The sequence below is a fragment of the Dendroctonus ponderosae genome, unplaced genomic scaffold (genome assembly GCF_020466585.1).
Source record: "Dendroctonus ponderosae isolate FM_Combo_2020 unplaced genomic scaffold, Dpon_F_20191213v2 Dpon_F_20191213_4, whole genome shotgun sequence".
NCBI classification, from domain to species: Eukaryota; Metazoa; Arthropoda; class Insecta; order Coleoptera; family Curculionidae; genus Dendroctonus; species Dendroctonus ponderosae.
In genome coordinates this window covers 7689438-7715030 of record NW_026018611.1, presented here as the reverse complement: position 1 = coordinate 7715030, position 25593 = coordinate 7689438, and the positions used below count along the sequence as shown (strand labels likewise).

General features: G+C 32.5%; 2 protein-coding genes across 7 annotated transcripts in view; one reads left to right on the top strand and one right to left on the bottom strand.

The window, feature by feature from the left end:
- The window catches only part of LOC109537018, a 35100-nt gene extending 24959 nt beyond the window's left edge, over positions 1-10141 (bottom strand). The window contains exon 1 of one of the 5 annotated variants that reach the window (XM_048665959.1): positions 9524-10141. In XM_048665959.1, the coding sequence (XP_048521916.1) occupies positions 9524-9903 (380 nt within the window). In that variant the 5' untranslated portion in view covers positions 9904-10141. Of the gene's footprint in view, positions 1-394; positions 799-9523 lie in introns of those variants that run through there. The other 4 variants (XM_048665956.1, XM_048665955.1, XM_048665957.1 and 1 more) reach the window with 4 other exon arrangements.
- The window catches only part of LOC109537154, a 136578-nt gene that overhangs the window by 52500 nt on the left and 58485 nt on the right, over positions 1-25593 (top strand). The gene's annotated exons all lie outside the window — the stretch shown is intronic.

Here is a 25593-nt window from a genome sequence, read left to right as displayed (position 1 = left end):
TACGATTTGCGGATCAGCTCAATGGTAATAAGTAATGAAACATTGTTGCAACTCGTGGGAATGCTGTTGACTTTGAGCAATTATTTTAGTTGGGATTTACTTTGAGATACTTAGAGGCTTATCAAATAGCAAATAACTATTTGTCATCGCTTAAGTACCGATTGCCAAAGCCTTGTGACTGTATTGATTTGTTAAATGGTTAAAACGCACCCGTATTCGTCGAGGAGCGTCTCTTATTTGATTGGTAACAAAGTCTTTATAAGGGTGGTAAGCGCGTCAAGTAGGTCAGGCATAGGTGTATGGTTCAGAATGTCCAGGGGAACCAACGAGAAAGACATGTCTGGTAGGTCGGGTTCAATTGTTGTCTGTTACATTTACGCAATAAACTATTTACGTGACCGGTTTTATAGAATGGTTTTTACTCTTTGTGCGTACACATTGTACGTGCTGTAAATAGTTGGTTACCACACTAAATGACCCGACTTTAACACTAAATCGACCATATCCGCCCGCACAAAACTATTATTCACCGTCAAATACAGCGGATTACAATCCTGGTTCAACGCGATAAGACGATAACACTGGTACCGTCCCATGTGCGACTCGAGCACCAACAACGTCAATGACGCGCACTCGATTGGTACCAAACGGCAAGGCAAAGTTGGTACCGAAGAGTTGCAGTCGCGATAATCAGTACAAGAGCTTAAAGGGGTGATTCATGCCCTCGCTAAATAAAATTGGCGATTGGGAAACCCGTTTCACGAAACTCTAATAACGTTCTGCGGCTCTGCTTTGGTCCTTCCAGCCATCCACTGGGCCAGCTTAACCGAACAGGGGTGTGTTCCAAGATCTTTATTTGGCTCACAGAAAGTTCACTATTACTAATTGCTAGATATCTAGCCAATGGATATGTAAAGTGTTCAGGAAAACTAGAGAAAAATCAAGCTAAGGTGTAGAAAAAACGACAACAGTAGCAGAAGAACAGGTTGATTTTTTTGAAGATCGATAAAGATTTATTGGACTTTTGACTAATTTAGAACAGACCATTTTAAATCAACTATAAATTCTAAGATGTAAGTTATCAACGTCCCAGTTAAGACCTAGATTTAACGTTCTTGCGTTAACAAGTCCTTGATGCCTTAAATATGATAATAATACTTGGAAATATTTGAAAATATCTGGTGCTTTAACTTCATTTCAGTATGAAAATATTGCATTAAAACGGTTTTATTTTGATTTATTTTCCTGACTGCGTGTAACTGTTAAGTATTATATTCTGTTGCTTCCTGGGTTTCAGTCAAAGTGTGAAATAACTTTTTTATATCGTTTATTTCATAACGTTTCGGCGAGACAACAGCGCCATCATCAGATTTACCATTACCATACCATACTACAAATACCAATTTACAATTAAAGTATGTTGTTTAAAAACTATAATTTATAAAGCGTTAAAATTTTCCTTAGTTCTTGAGGAAAAAACTTTTTTTTTGGGAGAGCAAAACATTTCAAAAACTTACCTCATAGTTGGGAAACATTAGATTCTTTTAGGTATTTGCTGTCTTCAAACCTCAAATTTGTTTTCCTTCCTCAAAGTTGTTAGACAATAATTCAAACAAATTTACAAATATCATCAAACAAGACAGCAAATGCCTAAAATAATCTAATTTCCGAATTATGAGGTAAGTTTTTCAAATGTTTTGCTCTCCCAAAAAATAAGTTTTTTCCTCAAGAACTAATGAATGTTTTAACGCTTTATAAATTCTAGTTTTTGAATAACATATTTTAATTGTAAATTGGTGTTTGTAGTTTGCATGAATTTTAAATCTGATGATGGAGGTGTTGCCTCGCCGAAACGTTATGAAATAAACGATATAAAAGTTTTTATTTTGTCACACACTTTGTCTCAAACCCAAGAAGGAAAAGAATATAATTAAAAGGGTTTTGTTAATTTACTTTCCATGTTGTTTCTGCCCAGCATAGTTAGATGATTGTTTCAAATTATGTTTTTGCAATGTTTCCTAAAGCAAAACAAAAAAATTACAGTGAGTCCCAGAGGTAATGCCTAAATTCAGTTAAAATTAAGCGGTATTTTTATTGTCAAAAATGCTCGGTCCCGTCAATTTTACAATATAATTGATTTATTATTATCAATTTATTATTATAATATAATTTGTAAATGCGATTTTTTCATACCAAATATTTATGCATGGTGGTCCAAAAATAAGTTACCACCATCAACTTTTTTTCAAATGGAAGCACTTCAAAAAAATATACTTTAAGGGGATTTTAAATACTGTCGAATTTTGCTTATATTTTTACGGACAAGGTTCAGATTTGATCATTTTCTCCGTCGGATATATCCTCCTATGTAATTTGTAATTAATTTAACAACTTATATAATTGTTTAAGTTTTAAAATAGCTAATCATTTCCAATCAGGAATCCTATAATTTGCCTATAATTTTCTCATATACCTACTTGACATCAGACTAGTAGCAACTTGACATTGATGATTATTGAATGATATGAACATTTTAATATTTGTTTAGTCTTAATTTTTCAGAGAAATATTTGGTGTTATTGATTTTCAGATTATTCCAATTTTATTGCATACAAATTGATTAGTGTATGTAATTAGTTAACTTAGGTACGTTTTGTTTAATAGCAAATAAGTTTTGTTTTACAAAGTGCTCCCGCCAATAACGTATTTATTACATTAAATTTGCATTATTGTCGAATTTTATAAGCTATAAAATGTCTTTCAAACATTCCCAGTTGTTTCTGCAATATTAATAAATTTAGTTACAATTTCTACCCTTTTCAACTTAAATAAGAATTTGGCATTGGATGCAATATCGAAATACCGGGTGATTCAAAAGATTCAAAGTTGGCGTCATTCCTCTGGAGGTGTTTTAGAGAGGAAAAGTAGTAAAAAAATTAATTGTTATTATAAACTGAGATATGTGCAAAAAACTATATCAGAAAGACGTCAACAATGTTTTTCAAGGAAATCTGCCTAATTAATATTATCTAAAAACCTGTTGCTTCGTAATTATTTAAATTCCGGTAACCATGAAAAAATACAGAGTAACAATAAGATAGATAAGGATAAAAGGTAAATTCAACAGGATTTATTAAATGTGGAACGTACTTTTTCGAAATGTCAACATTGTTATCATAACCTCGAATTGATGTGTACACCGCACAAATAAATAAACATTTCAGTTCCTAATTGCAAACAAGTAACCTGTTAAATGACAAAAAAATATCCTTGCCGCTTTGACTGTATAAGAGAACTTTTTTAATATGAACATTTTTCGTAATTTGGAGCGAAGATCGTAATTTTTCTTTTTAAATGCTTAAGTGCTTAAGAAATTTCAAGATAATAATTAATAACAAAGTTGAAATTAGATTTTCAACTGTTAATATATTTTAAAAACTATCGAAAAAAATATTTTTAATAATTTTCTCGAACTTTCCAAGCGAGCCCCTATTACCCTTTAAAAGGAATGACGCCAATTTTGAATCACCCTGTAGTGTTACAACAGAAAATCTGGAAAGAGCGGAAAAAGCTGGAAAATCTGAGGAATTCCGAGATTTACATACTTGATATTAATCAGACATTATTAGTAGTTCATGCAAGCAATTTTTCTGCTGTTTCTACACTGCTAACAAAAATCCTTAGATTTTTTTTGAATTTGAATAAACAAACAACGCAAATTGAAGGTTGAACAAGGATGCTAAATCAGACCAACCCTGCGATTTATTCAACTCTTTGCATATAATATGGAGTGAGTTTCATCCATGCATCTTCGAACACACTCTTTTCCCGGCCGTCTGGCCTTGCTACAGCATTAATTTGAGGACCGGTGACGTCACGGGTGCGGCTTCTATTTAGGATCGATTCTGCCTATGCAGAGCTTATTGCTCTTTTCCATTAGGATTCATTAACACGTTCTTATTGCATCTTAGTACCGCTAATTTAGCCTCTAATTCCTAATTTGTTGTCCTCTATTATTAGCAGAACAATTTTGAAATCGCTTTTAATCGGAGCTTTCCGGCGACATTGATTTCAACCAAAATGTGTGATGTTGAGCCAAAATATTCAAACATTTATTTGCTGGCAACTTGGATTTCATTGCAAGATTTTATTTAGTAAATCAGTTGCTACAGCATCTTGTAGCTTTGGAGCTTTTATGTGAATGTTCATAGACATCAATTGAACCATGTGAAGGTTTCCTTAATTTCTTAATTACTGTTAACTGAATTTATCTTGAATCATTAGTACTGATTAAGATCTTCCATATGTACAGAGTTGTTTTGTGATTTGGTGTCTTTCGCAGTTAATACGTTTAAACATTTTCCAGAACTCTATTCCTCCATTATAATTATGAAATTTCAGTCTCAGCCCTTTAAATAATTCAGTTCTACATTGGAGATTACTTTTGCCACCCTTCCTGATCCGTATTGGTCGGAAAACTGCGATCGATATGCAGCTCGCAAATTGTGTTCACTGCAGAAGGGTGATCTCGCCGAGGGGATCTCGGCTTGACTATTGCAGGACGTGATAAGAATTAATCATTTTCTGCTAATTTATTGCAAGGGATAAAGGGGAAATTTGAAAACCACACATGGGCATGGATGAAATATTAGCGAAGTCAAACACCTCTTTTCTCTTTGTTTATTCACTAAAAACGTTAGTGGGATTTCTTTTTTACGGCATTTTTCTTCATTTTTCTGCTTTCTTGTTAATGCAAATTGCGAGAATGCAGTCGTGTTTAGGCGCATATTTGTGGCGTCTCAACAGGAATGCGGTTTTATTATCCCTAACAGTAAAACGTACTAAGAGCCCAACAACTAAAAAATCATGTGCAGATATGGAAAACCATAATTTGAACTGATTTACATCAGCTACATTGTGAAGGTGTGGTTATTTAAGTGGTCCTTGTCTTCAAATGGAAGAAGCTATTTTTTATTTTGGTAATTTTTTTAGCTTCTAGCTGTTGAGTTTAGGTATAGGACATGGTACCTGAATCATACTTTGAATTTAATGAAGAATTCAAAATTGCAATAGAAAATAGATGTTTCCATTTGAAAAAGTGAAGTTGATGGTGGTAGCTTATTTTTGAACCACTTGTATGCGTAAAGTTGATATAAAAATAGTCCGCTGAATTTTAAATTAATTTAGACGTTACTTCTGGGAGTCACTGTTTAAATATTTATATAATGTTAAATTGCACTTTGCTCTGGACATGAAAAAATGGAACAACATTATTTCGCATTTAAAAGATCATTGCCTACAAAAATTCACTCTTTTTAACTTGCCAAATTCCGTAAATTATCACAAATTTGCCTCAAACTTTCCAGGGGTGAGGAATATAAGATAAAACGAAATGAATCGAATAAATTTCTGGACAGGCTGCATCAAAAAGATTATTGCGACTGCACATATATTTTCTACCATTTCTGATATACGTTCGTTTAAACTGCGACGCTTCTGAAGGTTTTTACATTTTTACTTCTCCAGTTTAGTGGTTATGAATTTCTAATAAATTGTTTAATGCTAGTTAAATTAAATACTGCTAAACTAGTTAAATGCTGTTTTTGAGATGTGCAACTTAAAACGTTTTATGGTTGTGCAGATAGTTTCAACCGCTCTATTTTCGTTTCTTAGCATTTCAATTTGGGTATCTAAATTTTGACTGTTCCTTAAATTTTCGCCCTTTTGCTTTCAATTTTTTGCTTTAAAAGGTTTTGTTTTTGGTGTGATAAAAGCCAATAAGCTACATAATTTCGGATGCTGGATTCGGAGGTGTATTTTTGCAAACTTCGACGATCATTTAAATTATAACATTTTTGCTCCTGCCTTTTGAAAGAGTCTCAATTGATCGTCCTCTACCCTGTTAATGCAAACGGTGATTTGATGGTCAGTTTTCCCGGATTGCGTGAATGTGAAAAACAAACCGCTTTATGACTGGCTCAAGAGAGCTTTTCGTGTTTAAGCTGTTTGAGGATTGAATACGGCGATGCACTTTACTGCGGACAAACGCAAAATCTGTTGTTTTTCCGCAATATGCGCTGTTCTTTCAACTGAAACGCGAACTCAAAAACCAAAATAATTTCGCTCCAAGGCACGTCCTTGAACCCCAGCCAAAGTAGTACGAGGTCCAAGCTAGTCAGGGCGATCAGACCTCTACGTGACTTTGGCTACGGCTACGAAAATTACCGGGTACCGAGTACATTGTTTCTGATAACGAAATAAAAGAATTTCCATAAAAATAATGATATTATATCTAGCTACAATTACAATACCGATAATGTTGTTGATTTAACTTTAATGTTTCCTGTTGCCGTAGATTAGCTTCTAGTAGGTAACAGGGAATGAACATTTGAGTCGGTACCATTGGTACCAGGTATTAGATGATGTTACCAGCTAAGATCACAAATATAAAATTGGATATTTCCATACTGAAATTTAGAGGAATATATTTTTCAGCTGGTGTGGAATATTTTCTTTCGAAGTTTTTGAAAGCCGGCCCAAAGCATGAGCACGCATGCTACCTGAACAAGACAATTCCAGGCATGCATCAATGTTAAAACGAAAATAAAACTGATTTTATAAATAGAACACAACCAATTTTTTCCAGTAAACAGTTTTCTTGCAAAACGGTGTTAGTTCATGTAATTAACTCTGCATGGAATTTCAGGGAATTGAAATAACGTTTGGAAAGCTGTAACGTTAGTGGTATTTTATTATTTTTGTGTGCCTCGAATTGGAATTTAAAATTTTATGCTGGAATTGTTTTTCAATTGGTATAGTTTGTCTATCAGAGCTGATTTTATGAACAATCCTGGTAGAGATAGGTACTCATTATCTTCTGGTTCTTGTTACCTAAATATCTGTGCCATTTTTACCTTTTGAGACAATATTTTAGACCCATTTTCGGTTTTCTTTGTTCTTAAAATACTCTGTTATTCTCATTCAACAATAATATCAGCTGCTTTATATTTTCGTATGGAAATATTATTTATAACATTTACGTACAATTAACATTGCACTTAATAGCGGTGGTTGTAGGATAGGAACTGAAACTCTGAATTAATTATTTATACAAAATTTTGATTGATCATGTATTTATACTTATTTATTTTTTACAGATAATTTAATTAGTAATTGTTTCTGTTATTCAATTGTACTTTCCCATTTTCTTTGCTCCAGTAGATTTTTATTTCAATTTTCGATCAACTTTCTTAGATGTTTTATTCTTGACAATATTTCGGATTTTCCGAAGATTGCTCTAAATATTTATTTATTTAATTTAAACACACTGGCTAATTTAATTTATTTGCTCATTTTATTGCTCAAGTCAGGCTAGCTAAAAAACAGGTATAAAAATGTATTTATATTACGCGTGTTGCCTGCTGCCCTGGCCAGTCGTGTGCAATTTTACCTAAAATTCTTAAACATAATTTCGGATTTAACTTGATAAAGCCAAATGAATGATTTTTAATTAATAAAATGACTCAAAACTTATTCTTGTAAAAGTTTTAATTAGGTAGGTCGCGGCGCCAATTTATAAAACATGTTTTCGTGTGTCTTGTGAAAGATCCGATTTTTAATGATAAAATTACAGAAACCGGAACAATATATCTAGGCCTAGCAGGTGAGTTAGGAATTTAAAATAATTTTGAAATCCAAATATTAATAATTAAATTGATTAAGTACAACTATTAGAAGAGAATTGCGAACCTTCAAGCAAATACTTCTCATTTATATGTTTTGAAGTGCTTCACGAAGTTCTTACGCAAATTATAATACAATATAAAAGATAATAATAATTTGAAAAGTAATAACAAAATATTTTTTGGAACATATTTCATCGTAGTTATGTCTTATTCGATCAAAATGATAACAGGCAATAATATCCGTGCACAGAATAATATATTTATAATTTATGATACGTACCTACTTCATTAAAATGTATGCATCGTATTGAGTATTAAAAATATGAAAGCATTATTGAAATTTCAGTTTTATGTTCATTTATAGAAAAGTGTATCAGCATTGAAACAAACAGATTTCTGTATAAAATATACTCAAATTTACATATTTATGATATTTTTAAATACTGGTAATTATATGCAGTAAACTTTTAATATTGGCGCGTATTAATATTGAAAAATCAAATTTCTGCCCGATATACAAACGATACACTAATTAACTTTTGTTGATAGGGTTTGCTGCTGATTGTCTAAAAATATTTATTCATCTTTAACGCCTAACTCTTACATGATCCTGTTGGTTGAACCGAGCTAATTATCAGTTTTAACTTATTTGATGAATAAACACTAATTTAAAAGTTGATACAAAAAATAGAGTATTACGACTTACGACATTCTGCAAAACATTTAATTTCTTTCTAATAAAACGTTATGTAGCTTTAGATATGAAATGTGCGTTTATTTAACAAAGTTTATTTATTAATCTTCGAAAATATAATCAAATTATTACAATGAGATATTAAATAAAATAAAATAATATATTAGAAATAGATATCTGCGCTGATTATTGTAAAATGTAACTTTAGAGAAATAGCATCCTGCTCGAAAATAGCAAATAGTTTTATCTTCATTTTTAATGTGAAAATGTACAAATTGGTAAACGTTCAAGTGTATTCAACTACAGTTTTTGGCATCAGAAATTAGTTCAGCTGCCATTGTTGATGGAACTTCCTAGAATATTATTCCAAAAGCTTGACAATAAATTCCATTTTTTTGATCTTTTTAAGAAGTTTTAAGACTGAAATAAGGATGTTTGAAAGATATGTATATTGAAAGAAACTGTAGCATTTTGACAACTATATTTTTAGCCATTTTTATCTACTGACGACATGAGGAATTATAGATATAACTTTGTGTTCTAATATATTTATGATTTGCAAATATTAATACTTTTATGAGTAACTGGTTCAATTGGAAATATTAATACGTCCGCCATTTAGTCGGAACTTTTCTTTTTATCCCTGCAACACGCGATTTCGCAAATAATTGTGGCTCACACGTCACAGAATTTGACGTCAGAAGGCACTTGGTAAACCTTTCCACTCTTAAGTGGTAATTGTACATTATAGTGCGGTAGTGTTTTTAATCTTGTAGTGTCCTAACTAATTGTCCCAAGGTTTTCTTGCATCAATTACTTACTGTTATCGTAAAGAATTTGCACTATTGGATTATGCCGGTGGAACATCTGTAGAAGTATATTACGAGTCTCCTTTTCTGCTGCTCCTTTCTTGTAGCTTATTTCGCCAAGTCTTTACATACTTTTTATGTAAATACTATCAAACGCGCTTCATAATTATCTTTGTATTTGTTGGGGATGATAAGAGTGATAAGAGGCGCAAACAGCCCACTAAAATTTATTTAGTAGTTACAACCATGTAAGGTTGTAATTGTGTCCAAATTAAAATTACATTTGCAGCCAACAGTACGGTTAATTTTGATTCCGCATAACTTACTGAACTTACCAATCATCATCTTCACAGTTCTCACTTTCGGCATCCTCCTCTTCTGATAAGTGATCATTTGTGAAGTTTTCATTATTTTCTGTATCATTATATTCTTGTATTTCCTCTGGTGTTTCTAATATACCAGCAGGTTCTTTATTTTCATTTTCATCTTTGTTGATCGTTGGATTTCCCGCCAAATCCACAGCGCCCTCTTCTGCACGCATCGTTGCAATTTGGCTATTGTCATTTGATTGGTTGTTTATATTCGTATTCTGAACTGTTGTTATATCACTGTTCTCAAGCTCATCGTCTGCGCCATCGTTTTCACTGTGATTTGAGACTCCATTCGCTTCCGGAATTTGGCTGCAGTTTTGTCTGGCAACAAACAGATTTGCCATTTTCTAAAAACGCGTAAGACACGGACACAATATCCTAAGCGGTCACAACGTCCGAAACTCACCAGTCGAACAGCATTTTTACGATTTTTTTTAGCTACTAATTCCGCGTCTAATCCGAGAAATCGTGTCCGCTATGTTTACTGAGGAAACAGAACAAAACATTTGCTTTTGATATTGATCCAATTTTAGTTCAAAGTAAAGCAGCGAACTGCCGCGCTGGCGGACAAACGCGTTTTTTGAACTTTAGCGCCCCGTGTCAGAGGATCCAAGTCCAAGTCGCTCATCTGCCATTCTGATCCAATGATCGGCAAATATGAATTACAGATTTCTTTTCTGCTCGGCCAAAGGTATTAGAATCGACTATTTCGTGCCTAAAGTGGCAACGGCGCTGGTGGATTAGGGAGACCGTTCATAATCCGAGCTTCCGTAAGACTTGTCCGAAAATTTGTTATAAGATTTTTTTACCAAATTTTTTAAGGTTTGAAAGTATCTTTTCATTATTTAAACATGTTGATGGTTTTACGTGCTGGTAAATTGTCACAAAGGTATTTTTTCAAGTTTGTAGCCTTTACTTAAAATATTTTATTAAATTAATTGCGGGAATTCATCAGTAAGTTTAATACAATTTTGTCCATGTCTATCCAAGTTCCTTTCGGAAGCTTTTTTAAAGCGCATTTTGGGGTCTTTTTATAGCGCAAGAAACATAGTTAAAACTCCCTGCTCGACGTTATTTCTGTCTGCAATGGTGCCAGCTTGGCGACTTAAAAGTCTTTACTCGCTGTATGAAACTGAGAAAAAAGTTTTTCATTGATTAACCGCCGGACTATTCGTTTGGTGACCCAGATGGCGCTGACCGTGCAGCTTCGAACTGGAAAAATGGAAAAAACGAATGAAACATTGATTTTGTAATAAAAATTTGTGATTCCAGGCCAGAGCCATAAAAGTCTATTTCTGTATTACGTAACAATGTAAAACGGGAAATCGCTGAAAAGTTTGGAAGGTGCTGAACCTAATTCTCTCACCCGGCAACGATAAATTATTTTCTGGGGATTTCAGAAAAAATTGGGAATTTTGCAGGAATTGTTTTTGGTAGTGTTAAGAAATGGTCCGTGGTTAAAATAATCCAAATTAACAAAACCCGAATTAATAAAAAAGATTAAATAAGATATAAAAGCTCACCATCCTTGCAAAACTTATTCGCATAGTGCTCAATATTTGTGTTAACTTGTATTTGTTGCACAGTATTGACCTTCCAGATTTTGTTCATCATCTTTTAAATTATAGAAAGACGCTTCCTTTTATTAGCGAAAAACCTGCCGCATGCACTTTACGTAGTTTTTTCTTCCTCATTTTAACACTGTTGAGAGAATTTTATAACTATAAATTGCTCATATTCGCTTGTAGTTTTTTTCCAATCCTTTCAGTTAGGTATGTAACTGTAATCGGAATGTGCATCTAGATCTTCTGACATATTGTTGCAACGAGCTCAAGAAAACTTATGAACTTTTACCTCACTAAGTTCAAGTCGTTCCTTTTTAGGTCAGTCGTTTTTCTCGAATTTGGTAGTCGATGTATGACTGAAATTCATTTTTTCACAGTCGAATAATCGTACCTATATGAGCGATCAATTTGCGAATATTTTGAGTTTAAATCTGACTTTCGCTTCTGCATTGAAACTGTGTTTCAATACGAATCATGATGGGATACAAATTGAAAATCTGTGAAAATGCACAAATTGGAGAATTTGAAACCTACTTCATCTAGATGATCCAAAAAAAGGGTTTGCCTTTTTCCTTATTATCTATTCTTTTTACATCTCGACTGAAATACATAATTTTATTCAAGATTCTCTAACAATTGTTGCTTCATCGTTTCTGCTTCATAATTTTTACTAACAGGCATAATGTTCTCTGAAACGATTTGGCTGATAGCAACCATTGCAGTGTTGTTACATCAGTAAGTTAATTAAATGTGATTTACTGTGTTGGTTAGTTTTTGGATAACTGCCCGTTTTAAATCGAGCCAAAAGGAAGTGAACCAGTTGGTGTGGTTCGCTTTACTTTCCCAAACACAGGGTGTATTACGGAAAATCAGGAAATATTGCTAGGGCAAAGTAAGCAAGTTTTATATGGGACTATATTCCAAATGTTTCCTTTTTAAAAAAGTTTTAAATATAACTGCGAAGTATTTTTTCCGCTTCGGGAGATTAAAATACATATCTACAAATATTGAAACTGTTAAACACATTAGGTACAATTAAAGCAATTGCAGTAAGGTTTTGGAATATTTACTGTTCTTGGCAATAACATATCGTAGGTAGAGAACGGAAAATAGGTATAGAAGCTTGTGCATACCTTAAATTGAATGTATTTTATATAGAATGTTAAACGATATTAAGTAGGTACCTAATGTGTTTCTTATTGGTCTAATATTGTTTACACATTTATTCGTAATTTAATTTGCTGTATTAATACCCCAATTTTGTAGTTCTAAATCATGAATTATCCTGTCCATGTCCAGGATCTGCACATTTATAGAAACAAAGAATCGATACATTTCAGGTCTTTTTCAACGGTTAAATATTCAGCATGTTTCGTTCTTATGAATCTTGTGGTTTTCAAAATCTACAGATATGCTTTACTTCGCAATTAATTTTACAAAAAAATTAAAGAATAAGTGTTACATATAATAATATTTATTAGGTATTCCTACTTTTTAATGTTTTTGTTATTCATTCAACATAAAATAAAAAAGAACGTGACAATTCGCTTAACTCGAATTTCTAAATACACGCTATATTCCATCAGACCGAATTTAATGAAATTACAATTAATTCTTTTTTTGTCAGTTGGTTCATTTCTGTTATTGGTTGGGCTACGGTCAGTACGGTACGGTCGCCTCACGTTTTCAGTGTAATAAAATTTCTGCCACCCTATATAATTTAATTCTCAATCTCACATTCTATCAACAATGACAAAATAATTTGTCCGCTAACTTCAAATTTAATACGCTTGGACGATAAATTTATTAGCGACCTAATTCTAATCACATACTGAGTAAGAGCTAACTTTTTAGCTCGAAAATGTCTCGTTAAAGACAAGTTAAGCTCGTTTGACCCGAAAATTATTTCATGATTTCAATTCATTTGTCTTAAAACATGCATTGAGTTTAAAAAGACAAACTTGGAAAGAGTTTTTTTCGAAAAACCAGTAAAATAGCTTTAAACAAGCACAGATCTTACAGTGTCTTAAGTTCCATAGGTACTATTTTCTACTCAAGAAGCGAGTATGTACTTCAACAAATTATGTTCTGATATAACGTAAAATTCTGGCCATTCGTTTCAACGCAGTTTGCCGCAAGTTTCAATCCTGAACCACATTTTACCTATTATGGAATCAAACACCCTATGTTTCTATGTATGTAGGTATATTGTAAAGCTTGCGCGAATTAAACTATGCATTGCGCTAAAACCGCAAAGGTTTTTTTTCTTGGAATGGATGAAATAGAACTAATTATTGAGCAAAGCTTTGATTCCAATATTATGCGAATATCATAAATAATTGGACAGCAGATATTAAATTACATATGGATGAGGTGGATTTTGGGGTTCCATTGTGATTAAACATAACTTTTATTCTTTGGTTCAAAAGGTGATGGTTAAAATTAAAATTGCTTGAGCCAAATTCAGTTAATGCTTTATTTTATTTCCGATTTTGAAACAATAGTTATTCACTCAAAAAAAAACACTCAGATTAAAATACACACACACTGGGTTTTCATAAAAAGATATATACTGAAACAAACACTTCACAATTTATTATGAAAGTAAGTAGTATGTATATAGTAAGTCTGATCTAAAATAAACCTTCCGCATCTATAGACGCGTTATAAAGCCCAAGAAAACTCTTAACACTTTTGGATCAAAGCGAGATTAAGCTAAGTACTTTCCTTATTTTTGGAAAAATCTTCTGTTACTGAGAACGTTGCAAATATTAATCGGATGCATATTTGCTAGTAATAGAAAGCTAAATTGAATTTGATAAAAAACAGTTTTTCCTTGTAGGTATGTAAAATAACAAGGTATGTAATGCTTGTTATTCTGTTGTATTCCCTTGATTAATATACATCCGTATAAGCAGTTAGCTTGGTAAATCGAAACGGATGCTTGTTTATTGAACTTCCTTATTTGGTTGCAGACAGTATTGTGCTATTTCCAAATATACATATTCAATAAATGAGTTGATACATTTGCCGTGTCTGTACATTTGTTACTTGATTCGCTTATGTGACTTTTGGGGTCACAGACAACAAAAAACTCTGAATTCATCAATAAATGCAAATGTCGGCTTTAGTCGTTCAGTTATACATCAAAATATTTTCATTACTTCAATAATAAATCGAATCTAAACGAACAGCAATGTTTGTTTCAAATTACTTGTACAGTTTTGCCTTTTCAAATAAATCTCACTACCCATAAACATACTTTATATTTGCTAGCGTTTTGTAACTTAATATTAAATTTGTTTCTCTTCTGGAAATATTTTTAATATCAGCCAAGCATAATTCTGTTGTGTATGCAGGGGAAGTAAATCACATTAAACAAAAACATTTCAGTCCCTTCAGGCTTACTTCCTCCCTTTAATCCACGTTTGCCGAACAATAAAATTAATTTGCTGCTTTATTAAAGTTTGAGTTTGTTTATCCATAGGGTTAGGATATGTTGTTTATTCATACAATTAAGTCTACTTAAATTAAGAATTGCAGGCGAAATAAAACAGGAATTATAAAGGAAGAACAAGAGTATTATATTAAACATAAAAGCAATTAACTGCGGTTTTATTGAAAGTCAAAATTGTATAAAATATTATAATCTATGGCAGTAAATATTCCGCGTTTGCTTTTCATTTAAAACTTTAGTATTTACATATCTGTCAGGACTTTTTTTATCCAGTATTAAAGTCTTTCCAGCCAGTTTATTTTGAGTTAATGCCGGGGTGCTTTACGAGCACCATGCCGTGCTTATGGAATAAAGTTACGTACATAATAATGAAACGTATATATGAAATTTACGTTTGCACTTTTTCGTCTTTAGGACAGGGACATTTACTGCTTTATATCTGAGGTGCGCTTTAACTTCACGGGTTTCAAAAGTAAATTTAACTGTTACGAGCTGTTTAATAACACAGGGACTTGTTTATTCAGTGTAATGCAACCATGTTATTTATGGTATTAAATAAGTAAAAAAGCAGCTTTTCCTTTGCATTTTTTCTTTTTGGTCACTTAATTCGGATATTGGTTGATTTCGAGCTTTTTTCAACGTTATCCTTATCGTCGCTTATTTATAAAAACTGCCATTCACTTCAACTTAGACCGTTGGGAGAACGTTAATAAGCAACTTTGTTCTACAACCATCCAGCATAAAAAAATCATATAATAAGAGTTTTTACACTTAGTTTATCATAAAACGGTTCAACGTTGTCATGCACTCCAACAAATTCCTAATGCCTGCCATACATCCCTCTCCACTTAATAAATATTACATTCTCTACTAAGAAGGGTGCTTCAAAAACAAATAAATGAAGAGTTGACTATCCCGCGGGACCATGGGGAAATAAAATTGCAGCATTTTTGACGATTTCATTAAAAGCCTCTTTTGGAGATTGCAAGAGGGGATCTGCACAGGAATATTTTTGAGTAATGAACCAGTATATTAATTGTTTGTTTACATTTTTTATTGCTTGAGGAACTTGAATGGTTCATACTATTAATTTATTTATTATAACTATTATAAGTTAATTAAAGTTTAATTCAGATTCCATACATGATAAATTTGTTCATATGTTATTTACTACTAAGTTTTGACAATATCCTTTTAAGTTATAAAGTTGTAATTTTGTCGTGTAATATTTTCGTCACTTTCGAAGTTTTTTAGAGCTTTATATAATTATATGCACATAAATAGCGATTTCCTCTTATGTCGTATCTGTCTACTTTATAAATAAGCAAATCTGGATCCAAACAATCTTGAAAAAGTTAGCATTCTATTGGCCCAAATTTTATTTTATGTCTGGTTAATGTGAACTGATAAATTCAAGTTTTGGAATACTAAATAATCATACCCTTGAAAAAAAATAGCGAAAGTCCTCAGTTCTTTGTGGGCGGTTATCTGGAAAAGCTCGGCAATAAACTGTAATAATGTAATATGGCCTGTAATTGTTTCTCAATTTTAAATCTCATGTTTCAAAGTACAATGAAAAGGTGCGCTGCTGATGTTTTTTACGACTTTTGGAATATTGGAAAGCAAGTGCTCGCTGTTTTTATTGGCAATATGTTCAAGATTTTAATTAATCAATAAAGCGGAATCGTTTTCATATTTAAAAAACTACAGCATGCATAAAAGTTTCGTAATTCTTGATGATTTCTGGCGACCATTTCTGGCGGATTTTTTATTTGTTGGTTAATGGAAGATTTATCGTAAAAAGAGTAAATAGTTAAATTATTATGCAATAAATGCCCCCTCACTGTACATTGAAATTCTTGAAATATTTATGTTATTATCTTACAACAATCTATGAAGTTTCATACTTTTTGTAACGTCTAAAAATGTCTGTTTTAGACGTTACAAAAAGTACTCTGACTCTGTTGCTGGTTGCGATTTACCCAATATGCATTACATACTAAGTTCGACATGTTTTGTTTTCGAAACTAGGAGCTTCTTTCATACACTTTGATGTGCTTAAATAAAAAAAGCCACATTTAACTAACTATTAATTCCATTCGAACAATCCGCTTTGATTGTTATCCAGCTATTCATTATCGAACGTATAGTAAATTTCGAAATTATTGCACATTTCATATCGTACTGTTATGGTAGAGTTAATTTAATAAAACAATGGGAAACTTTTGTTTTATCTTGCGTTTTATGGCGAAATATAACCCGACGTTTTACGTTCTCGTCGTTTTTATGGCGCTTATGTGGGTTCGGTTATAAACGGTTTTACTATTATAGGAAGTAGTTTTCTCGCAAACTTTTATTGCAAACGTGCATTCATAATGTACAAGTGCACATTAAAATCGCATAATTCCATGGGTGGTGTGTGACATTATTGATCAATGTATCTTTTGTTCGTTTTAATGTTTGCAAGTTGCAAAATGGAGCTTTTCTAAACATGTTTTGATTCTACTTTGAGTCGGTGATCTATTGAATTCAAATTTAATCTAACTGGCAAACTGGAAGAGTTTTTTTTGTTAATTTTTGCCATATTTCAATAAAATATGAAAAAGTTACCAGTCAAATTATATGACGTTTGTATAGGAGAACACAATTTAGTACTGAATTTTATTAGTTATTGTATCCATAAATCAGCATCGAGTGGCAATTTTTGCTGCACCCCTAAAAGCAGTCCTAAGTGCCAATATTATTTTGCCTTCAGTAATTGTAATTTTATAGATGACTGAGGTTGAAGGACCCCAACTGAAACTCTTAACGATTTTTGCAGTTTGTATTTTCTGTCAGTTCTGGTAAGAACCAGAAAGTATTAGGAAAATCGTGATACATGAACATATTAATCTCTAGTAAGAGTGTGTATATTTTTGCAAAATACTAGAAGATGTTTTTGTATTTTTGTCACTAGTCTTAAAATGTTATTTAATATTGATATGCGTTTCGGTTTTCAAATTGCAGTTCGTTTCGTTTGTCAATTACTTAAACCAGATAAATAAATTGCTTTCACTTATAAACATTTAATTTAGTACTTTGAAATTCTTATGTATGTTTACTTCAAGTAGCGTGTTTAAGATTTAATATTCTCTTTGTGAACCTATTATATATTCGGATTCTATGGTCATATGCTTCTATTGCAAAAAGTTTATTTACTACATGCTCGCCATGCAATCTGTCCCTTTAATATACGGCTTATATGCCATGTTTTGTCCATATTGTATTCTGTGCATGATTTTCATTATTTAAGTTTGAATAGTCTGTCCCAGTTGTTCTATAGTTTATAGCTGTTTTAAAGCATCTAATATGTATTGTGTTTTGTAGCGATTTCACTGCTTCTGACGATTTTATGGGTTTTTACTTTTTACTTATTAGTAATATTTTCTGCCATATCCAGACTGGAATATTGCTGCTGAATTTCCAGTTGTTTCACATCAAATTAAGTCAATTTGCAGTTATTCTTGTGAAAATCGGATAAGTTCGAAATCTTGTTAGCACGGTTGGAAATCAGTCTTCTTCTATTTGGGGTTTGAGGAATGATTTAGCAAGGGGGGAACTGGAATGGAAATTTTCAACGAACTGCTATTGAGAATGTAATGAAATTATCGTGTTTGCTGCCAGTCGAAACGTTTTATATTCGAGAAGCATTTAGTTTGCATCAAATCAGTACCTGTTGAATAAACTAAATAAATAAAAATTGCATCTATGACAATTGCTGTATTTTCCAACTTACTCGCTCAGCCAAATTAACTATATTTCATCCCTGGTGATCCCTATATTTCATCCCTACTGAATTTAATTTATAATCAGTTGGAAAGGCTGGAAATATTTCCCTGAACAAGCAATATTACTAATCAATAATGTAAAAACAATATCCATTATAATATTCAATATTTATTAGTAAATATCATCAATATCTTTTAGTAATAATACTATTACCAAATTAAATTGCTCAACAAAGTCAACGTTACACTGACAAATTTGGACCAACTTTGGAACTGGATTGCTGCGAGCGATTCTATTTCTGTTTAAAGTGGTGTTTAATGCAAAAACTTCGTGCTTCAGATAAAGTTTCTACAGGGTTGCAAATGAAAACTGGTGAAAGTTTCACGTGTTGGACAAAAAACCTTTGTTTGTATTTTAAAGTCACAAAGTTAATATTTAGAAGACAAGAAGTTTTTCAATATTTCGCACATCTCGTTCATTTACAGAGTGGTCAAGCCAAAAAAATAAATATTTTGACCTTGCAGTGATACGTTTTTTCTATGGAACTCATGTTCAAAATTTTCGGTTCAAGTTGATGCTGAAGCTTCACAGGCGACTTTTACAAATATCATTAAACCGGGTTGCAACAATTAACGAAATATTAGTTAAAAGTCTGCTAGGATCACAGATTTTGGGGCAATTTTGATTTGAGTAATTTTTCATGCAACCCAGTACCTATATAGAATTTTCGTCTTAGATTGTCTATGAAGATTTAGATTCAACATGAGCCATAGATCGTCAAAATCGGACCAAGATCAGAAAAGTCATTACAGCAAGGCCAAAAAGTTGATTTTTTGGGACCACCGGCTAAATAATGCTTCAAACAGAATCCAAATCGTGTGAAGCAGTTTTCTTAAAATTGATTATTTAAAATTAATTCGGATAGATCTCGTTGCATTAACAACAATCCATCGATCAGCTAATTATTCTCAAACATCCAAAATGGAAATCCAGTCCTGGATCTTAGGATGCGGTTAGTGCAATTAAATTAAGGGTCGCTTGTGGAATAAAGGGAGTGGATTATTTGCAGTAAGTGGATTATTCTTTTATTCCTGAACCTCGTAAACAGATTCAAGAACACGGTTCCCCATTTCCCGAGGGGCTCAAGAAATGCTGATGGTTTTGATGTGACCTGGATCGCACTCTATGATAAGGAAGGGTCTAGCATCTAGCAGAGCAAATGCAAACATTATACCAGGGCCAATAGAAAACTAGCATTATTTTAGGGGAGAAACACTCAAGTTTTTTGTGGGTTTTCAATAAAGTTGCCTATGAGCTGCAAGTTCGTCTTCTATCACACTTGTATTTAGCTTTTCTCAATGGGTTTAGTTTTAGTGATACTTGTACTTTTGGGATATACATTAGTGATGGAGAGAACCGGGTTAAAAATGTTTAATTAACTTTTAATAATGTTTCGGATATTCTATTCACGTTCAAATTTGTTGTCGAATAGTGAGTAGTGATTTATTTGTTTATTCATATAGAGAGAAGTAGGATGGGAGTTTAATAGAGTTAAATTTGATTTTTCTGATATCAGTAGGAGAGGTTATACGAGGCAGTTTAATTTAAAACCCAATGAAATAAAAATAATTATTATTATCGAATTAAGATCATTATTTCACTCATCCATAGCAACGCCATAGGGCAAAAAAGGTATTAATAAACGGTAATTCGATAATTTTCAAAAAAACTTACAGCAAATATTTCCTTCGTATGATAATCTGTCCGTTTGAAGTGTGCAATTATCGAAAAATTACAGCTGTAATTGCACAGTGTGCAATTATCACTCAACGATAATTGCATTGTTTACGAAAATATTTGACAGGTAGGACACCTCATGTTGAATTAGACATAAAATGTCTTCCTGACATACCTAAGATATTCAAATTATATTTAATAAACATAAGTAATAAAATTAAAAGTGTAATAAAATATAATAGAAATAAAATGAATCCGCATTAACTTTGTTTACTCAGGAAATATTCATAAAAAAAAAAATAAAGCTTTCATGCAAAATTATCGGTAATTCTGAAGCACTTGTGCAATTACCCCCGAAAAGTCCATGCCATTTTTTGCTTGTTTAGATTTTGTAGAAAACTCTTTTAATTCACAAGTTTAATTGCGTTTAACACGCTATTACGTTATAAAGCGATGTGTGGATTTTCTCAATTTTTTTCAGAGAAATAAATTTGTTGATTCAGACCAGGTCAGGATGGTCAAGCTATTATCCTCAAACGTTCTTAGCCTGAGATTTTAAGATTTAATATTTATATGCAAAGCTGCAATATTAACTTGCCTGTTTTTTGTGGCTTTTATTGTATGTAATTTAATGATTTTTTTAAGTAATTTTAGAACTCATTTAGGGCTGGATTTAGAAATGGACTTTTCGCATTAATTGTTCTAATTTTTTCTTCAGGTAACGCCAACATTGCTCTGATGTTCTTGTGTAAACTGTGAATTATATCGAACTTTTCGTCCGTTTTTACTTTTCTTATAAAACCAGCGACTGAAGGGTTCTCGAAAATGAAAATTTTAAATAAAAAACTCAATTTATTAATTTAATACTTACACCTTTACATATGCATGATTTTTATAGCGTTATTTCTTATTCGAATCCAGGAGAGTGTTGTTAACATATAGAAATTCTGACTTGCATTGAATTCTATAATACCCCCATAGATATCTATTATCGATATATAATATAATTATTAATTCGATTAAATAATTCAAGCTATTATTTCGATTAATAAATACGAGATATTAGCAACAATTCCATTGTTCCCATCACTAATATTAGTAATTGTCTTCGGATGCCACTTGGTCAATATTTGTTGTTTTTGAAAGGAACGTTTCGATTTCCTCGACTTTATTTTCATTGGTTTCTTTGCTTCTTTCAGTTTGCAATTGTGGTTCAAATCGTTTCCATTATGCTGGTTGAAACACTAGAAGACATTGAGATGATCCATAAAAACTCTCTGTTACGGTCGTACCAAAGGTAGGCAACGTTGTATTGAAATGTGCGGCAGTACGTCCTTGACAACGAGACAACTCCTGCGAAATAAAAAGGCCCAATCCAAGGCTGTGTGCCCTTAACCGTCCTTATCATAAGGTCGAAAGTTGAGTAAAACCAGCGGTGCGTTCAGAGTCCTTCTTTGGTCTCGCACGATACGGCTGACTGCCGAAGAAAAGAATGTGTACGTAAGCACGCGGGGAGTCTTCATTGTTGGCGGTGTGTACAGACAAGGCCTGCCGGGTATCGCAGGAATTACATACAGGGCGTTATGGATGGCTGGCCAGCTAAAAGGCATCTTCTTCTTCGTCAATTTATTTTTAGTTCGCATTTTCGGTGTCTGCTTTAATCGTTCACCATTTAAGGCCGATACGCTTTTTTCGCAATCACTCAATTTCGCGAAGCTTTTCTTTTGACTTTAATCGTCACTGATCTCAATTTTCTGGATCTCGGTATGGGATGGTGGCATTCTTCGCGCTGAAGAACGCCCCTCAAAAAAATCAAAGTTGCATGCAATGTTCGGTTATATTTTCATTGCTGCAAAGCAGTAAAATGATATCTAGAAGTTCTTTTTGTTCTTCTTTAGTCAAACTTTACAAAAACTACATTTTTGAACATGTGGATTCGGGGTAGGTTTTTGATCAAAAGTTTGCGGTGAAAACACTRTCCTGCACCAACATCATGTTTAACGAAAGCTTMAATGGTCAAAASGTTTCTTTGCGTCATGTTATTTCTCTTCTAAATCAAGGCAAGGAAATATTTAATTTGTTCGCAAATCGGTGAATAAAAACGCTGAAGTATTTYATTTTCTGATGCAACAAACGCAAGCCGGCATTTTTTTTGTTAATYGTTGCTTTGTTATAATTTCTGCTAATTCGTCGAATTGTTTAATACGAGATTTCACCTTCTTTTATASAATTTAACCYGTTTYCTRAAGCCTGTTAATATGAAAAATTGATTTGAAATTYTTCTAAAAACGCACGATTGTTATGCGTTATCTTGTTGACACTCGAGAAAATACTTTAGACAGATAGATTCTGAAATATTCTAAAGTTTTAGATGCTTATTCCAAAAATATCAACAACTTAAATATGAAAGTATGATAATTAAGCACATCAGTTATCTGCCCAAATCAGAGACATTTTATTATAGCGGATGTTACATTTTCAGCAGAAGACTAGGTACGGCACGAAAACTAATACCAAAAGACCATCATCAAAAAGCTTTGCTGTAAACAGCTTTATTTAAAAATTTTACTTGTTCCTTACATATATAAAATAGTCTCTAAATGTTGCTATTTTGGATTGTAGTGTGATTTCCAGCTAAAGGTGTATAGAGAGAGGATGTCTTTTAACAACAGCCTAACATTCAAATAATTTATTCGTAGATTTATTTTGAAGGAAACACTATATGAATATGTGTCCTAAGGACCTTAACTCGAATCGAACTCCTTGTTTCTCTTTCTGAGCAAATCTGGTGTTTTTGTTCTTTTCTTTGACACGACAAGCTGAACACAGAATCATGATTATAAGTATTATCGATTTTTTTTTTTTCCATTTATTTCAATTTTCCCTGTCACAAATTCAGTTGGTCAATTCTGAGAAGCATTTAGCTCAAACATATCGAAGCCTACAATACGCCATTGTTCGATTACCAGTTCGATTTATTGAAGCATTAAAATGACAGTGTTCGCAATTTCCAGCTAAAAACATTATTATTTTTCCAATAAAGTTTGTTGTACCATCAGACACATAAATAGCAGCGTATTGATTCTCAATAAAGCCGCATAATGTAAAACAAATGTTTACTCCGGCCATATAAACAGGTAAAATAATGGAAAGACGAAATAAAAACGTTTACCTTTGTGTGTTGTACCTACTGAATTTCCAGCAGTTTTCATATTCTGTTTTTGCTTAGCTTGCAATATAGCTTTGTTATTTAATCAAATCAAAACACGCACCCGTGGAAAAGCTGAATCAAACAATGCTAGTTAAATAACAGGTTTCTAAATTTAATTTCCTTAAAATAATATTTGTTGTTTGCCAATTAAGTCTATTATCAAATCAACCAGCTCTCACTGTCGCTAAATTAAAATTTTGAATGTTCAAGTAATTGCATGTAAATTTATTGATAAGCTTTTGGTGCAGGCTCTAGTAGGTGGAAATATTGTAAAATAATTAACACTTATTCAACTTTTTTGTGCTTAAAGCTCAATTTTGCATAGAATGGTTTTATTGTTGTGCATAATAATCAAGAGTAAACGTGCATGTTTAAAGTGTGTAGTTTCTACCTCAAAATAAGAATGTTAGTTTCTWAGAAGTAGGGAATCCKRRAATGCTTAGCTTCTGAGATACAGTCTTTTAAATAGTGAATGATGAAGGCCRATTCTACTAAACATTCGTTGTAAGGWAAAGGATTTTAAAGACATCTCTTTGACAAGTWGRGCATTCTGGAAAGTRGACGCAGATGTTCTTGTTTCTTCTTGATGGAACGTTAATCCGATGGTAATGTCTTGGCCCATGTTTTGATTGATTTTTTATGGGTTTATCRATTGTGTTTGTSAGTTATTCTACCATAATTSCAACAAGRAAATCATCTTTCCTAKGAACTTGAAAACATCAATTAGACACAGGAAGATACATTTTTTGGGTATAATATTTGACTGGTTTAAATATTGAATTKGAACTTCATTTTCCTYGCTATATMTTCTTATGGKTTTTAATGTATATTTTTTTATTCAAAATGTGCTCATCRTAAAAGTGAAGCATRGAAACAAGGAAATGGAAAGGCGATTATTCCACAAGWCGCCTATGAACGTCTTTGGAACCCACTCTTTAAGGAAACAATCAACAATCAACAATTAGTATGAAAWAAAGTCGCATTATGATATTTTAAATTATAAACAGATTATAAATAGAGACRTGAAATATTATTTTCYTTTCCTTTGTCAGATTTGTAATAAAAATAAATATAAAATTTACGATATAGGGTTGGCAAAGAAGCACGTTTTCAGATCGCTGAACTAGACAATGTTGAAWCTGTAAACACTCATAGTACTATACATAGGTATACTTCTGTGYAWTATTCCAWCGCCCYTGAAAACTKCTTTGGWCTTMAGTAATTCATCAATCATACTAACTAAATTATGAAATATTTATAATWATTATTAATGACCTAGTTAAGGCCAAGGGTAATATTTATATTCAAGGAATTTAGCTAGATCTAGTTGTTCACTTGTTACGCGACTTTGCGTTGCATCATCATCAGTTTAATCATAAAATGCGTCTATGAAGAGAGGTAAGTTCCATTCGGAACAGTTTGGTCGTGTCGGTTCATCGATGAACCATAAACTAGGACCATAAAAAAATCCCCTACGGTCCTGGTTTACATTCAGTGATTAAAATAATTGCATTTACTTCACGCACCCATGGTTGTCCGACGACGGTCTCACGCCCGGTCGCTGTGATGCGGTTTTTATTCACTAAAGCTGATGTTAATTTTAAATGTCACAGATTTGTGCAGTCCCGATGTCCTCGATGTCAGCTGTCCGTTCCGATACGATTCACAATTTTGATGCTACTAATGTTCCTGTTCCTATGAGAAACAAACCACTCACACATTTCAGCATCAATCATAAATCCAGATTGGAACCCAGTACATGGATGTTTTCACGATTCACTCAATTTGCCAACAATTCGGTTTTGAGAATATGGAAAATGTCGAATAAAATCAATCAAATAGTATTTTGAACTTTTGAAGCTGAATAATAGCTTTTACATTTGATTCAAGATTCTAGAAACCACTGAAAAAAATGTGTACATCTTTCGTTTGCTGTAGTCTATTAGTCTAAATTAATGACTTTTCTTCTTGATGAAAATTCCGATTTTCAATGGCAGTGCTGTTTTACCTTCTTCACACTTACATAATTTTCTACTTGGGAATAATGCTCTAGACAATAAGACCTAAGTTCCTTGGCAAAATGCATTAAATACGAAGTTTTCTCATCCTTTAAATTCGCTTCTAGGCTTACCAAATTTTACTAGAAAAGTACAAGAACGTTCAACAATTTCTAATATTTTTTGGCTTTCTTAGTTATTGTACATACTTTCCTGACTGTGTTTCAATTCCAAATCAAAATCAATTCCTGGGTTTCAGTCATTTATTGTCTCTATTTATCAATTAAAATACGTTTCGG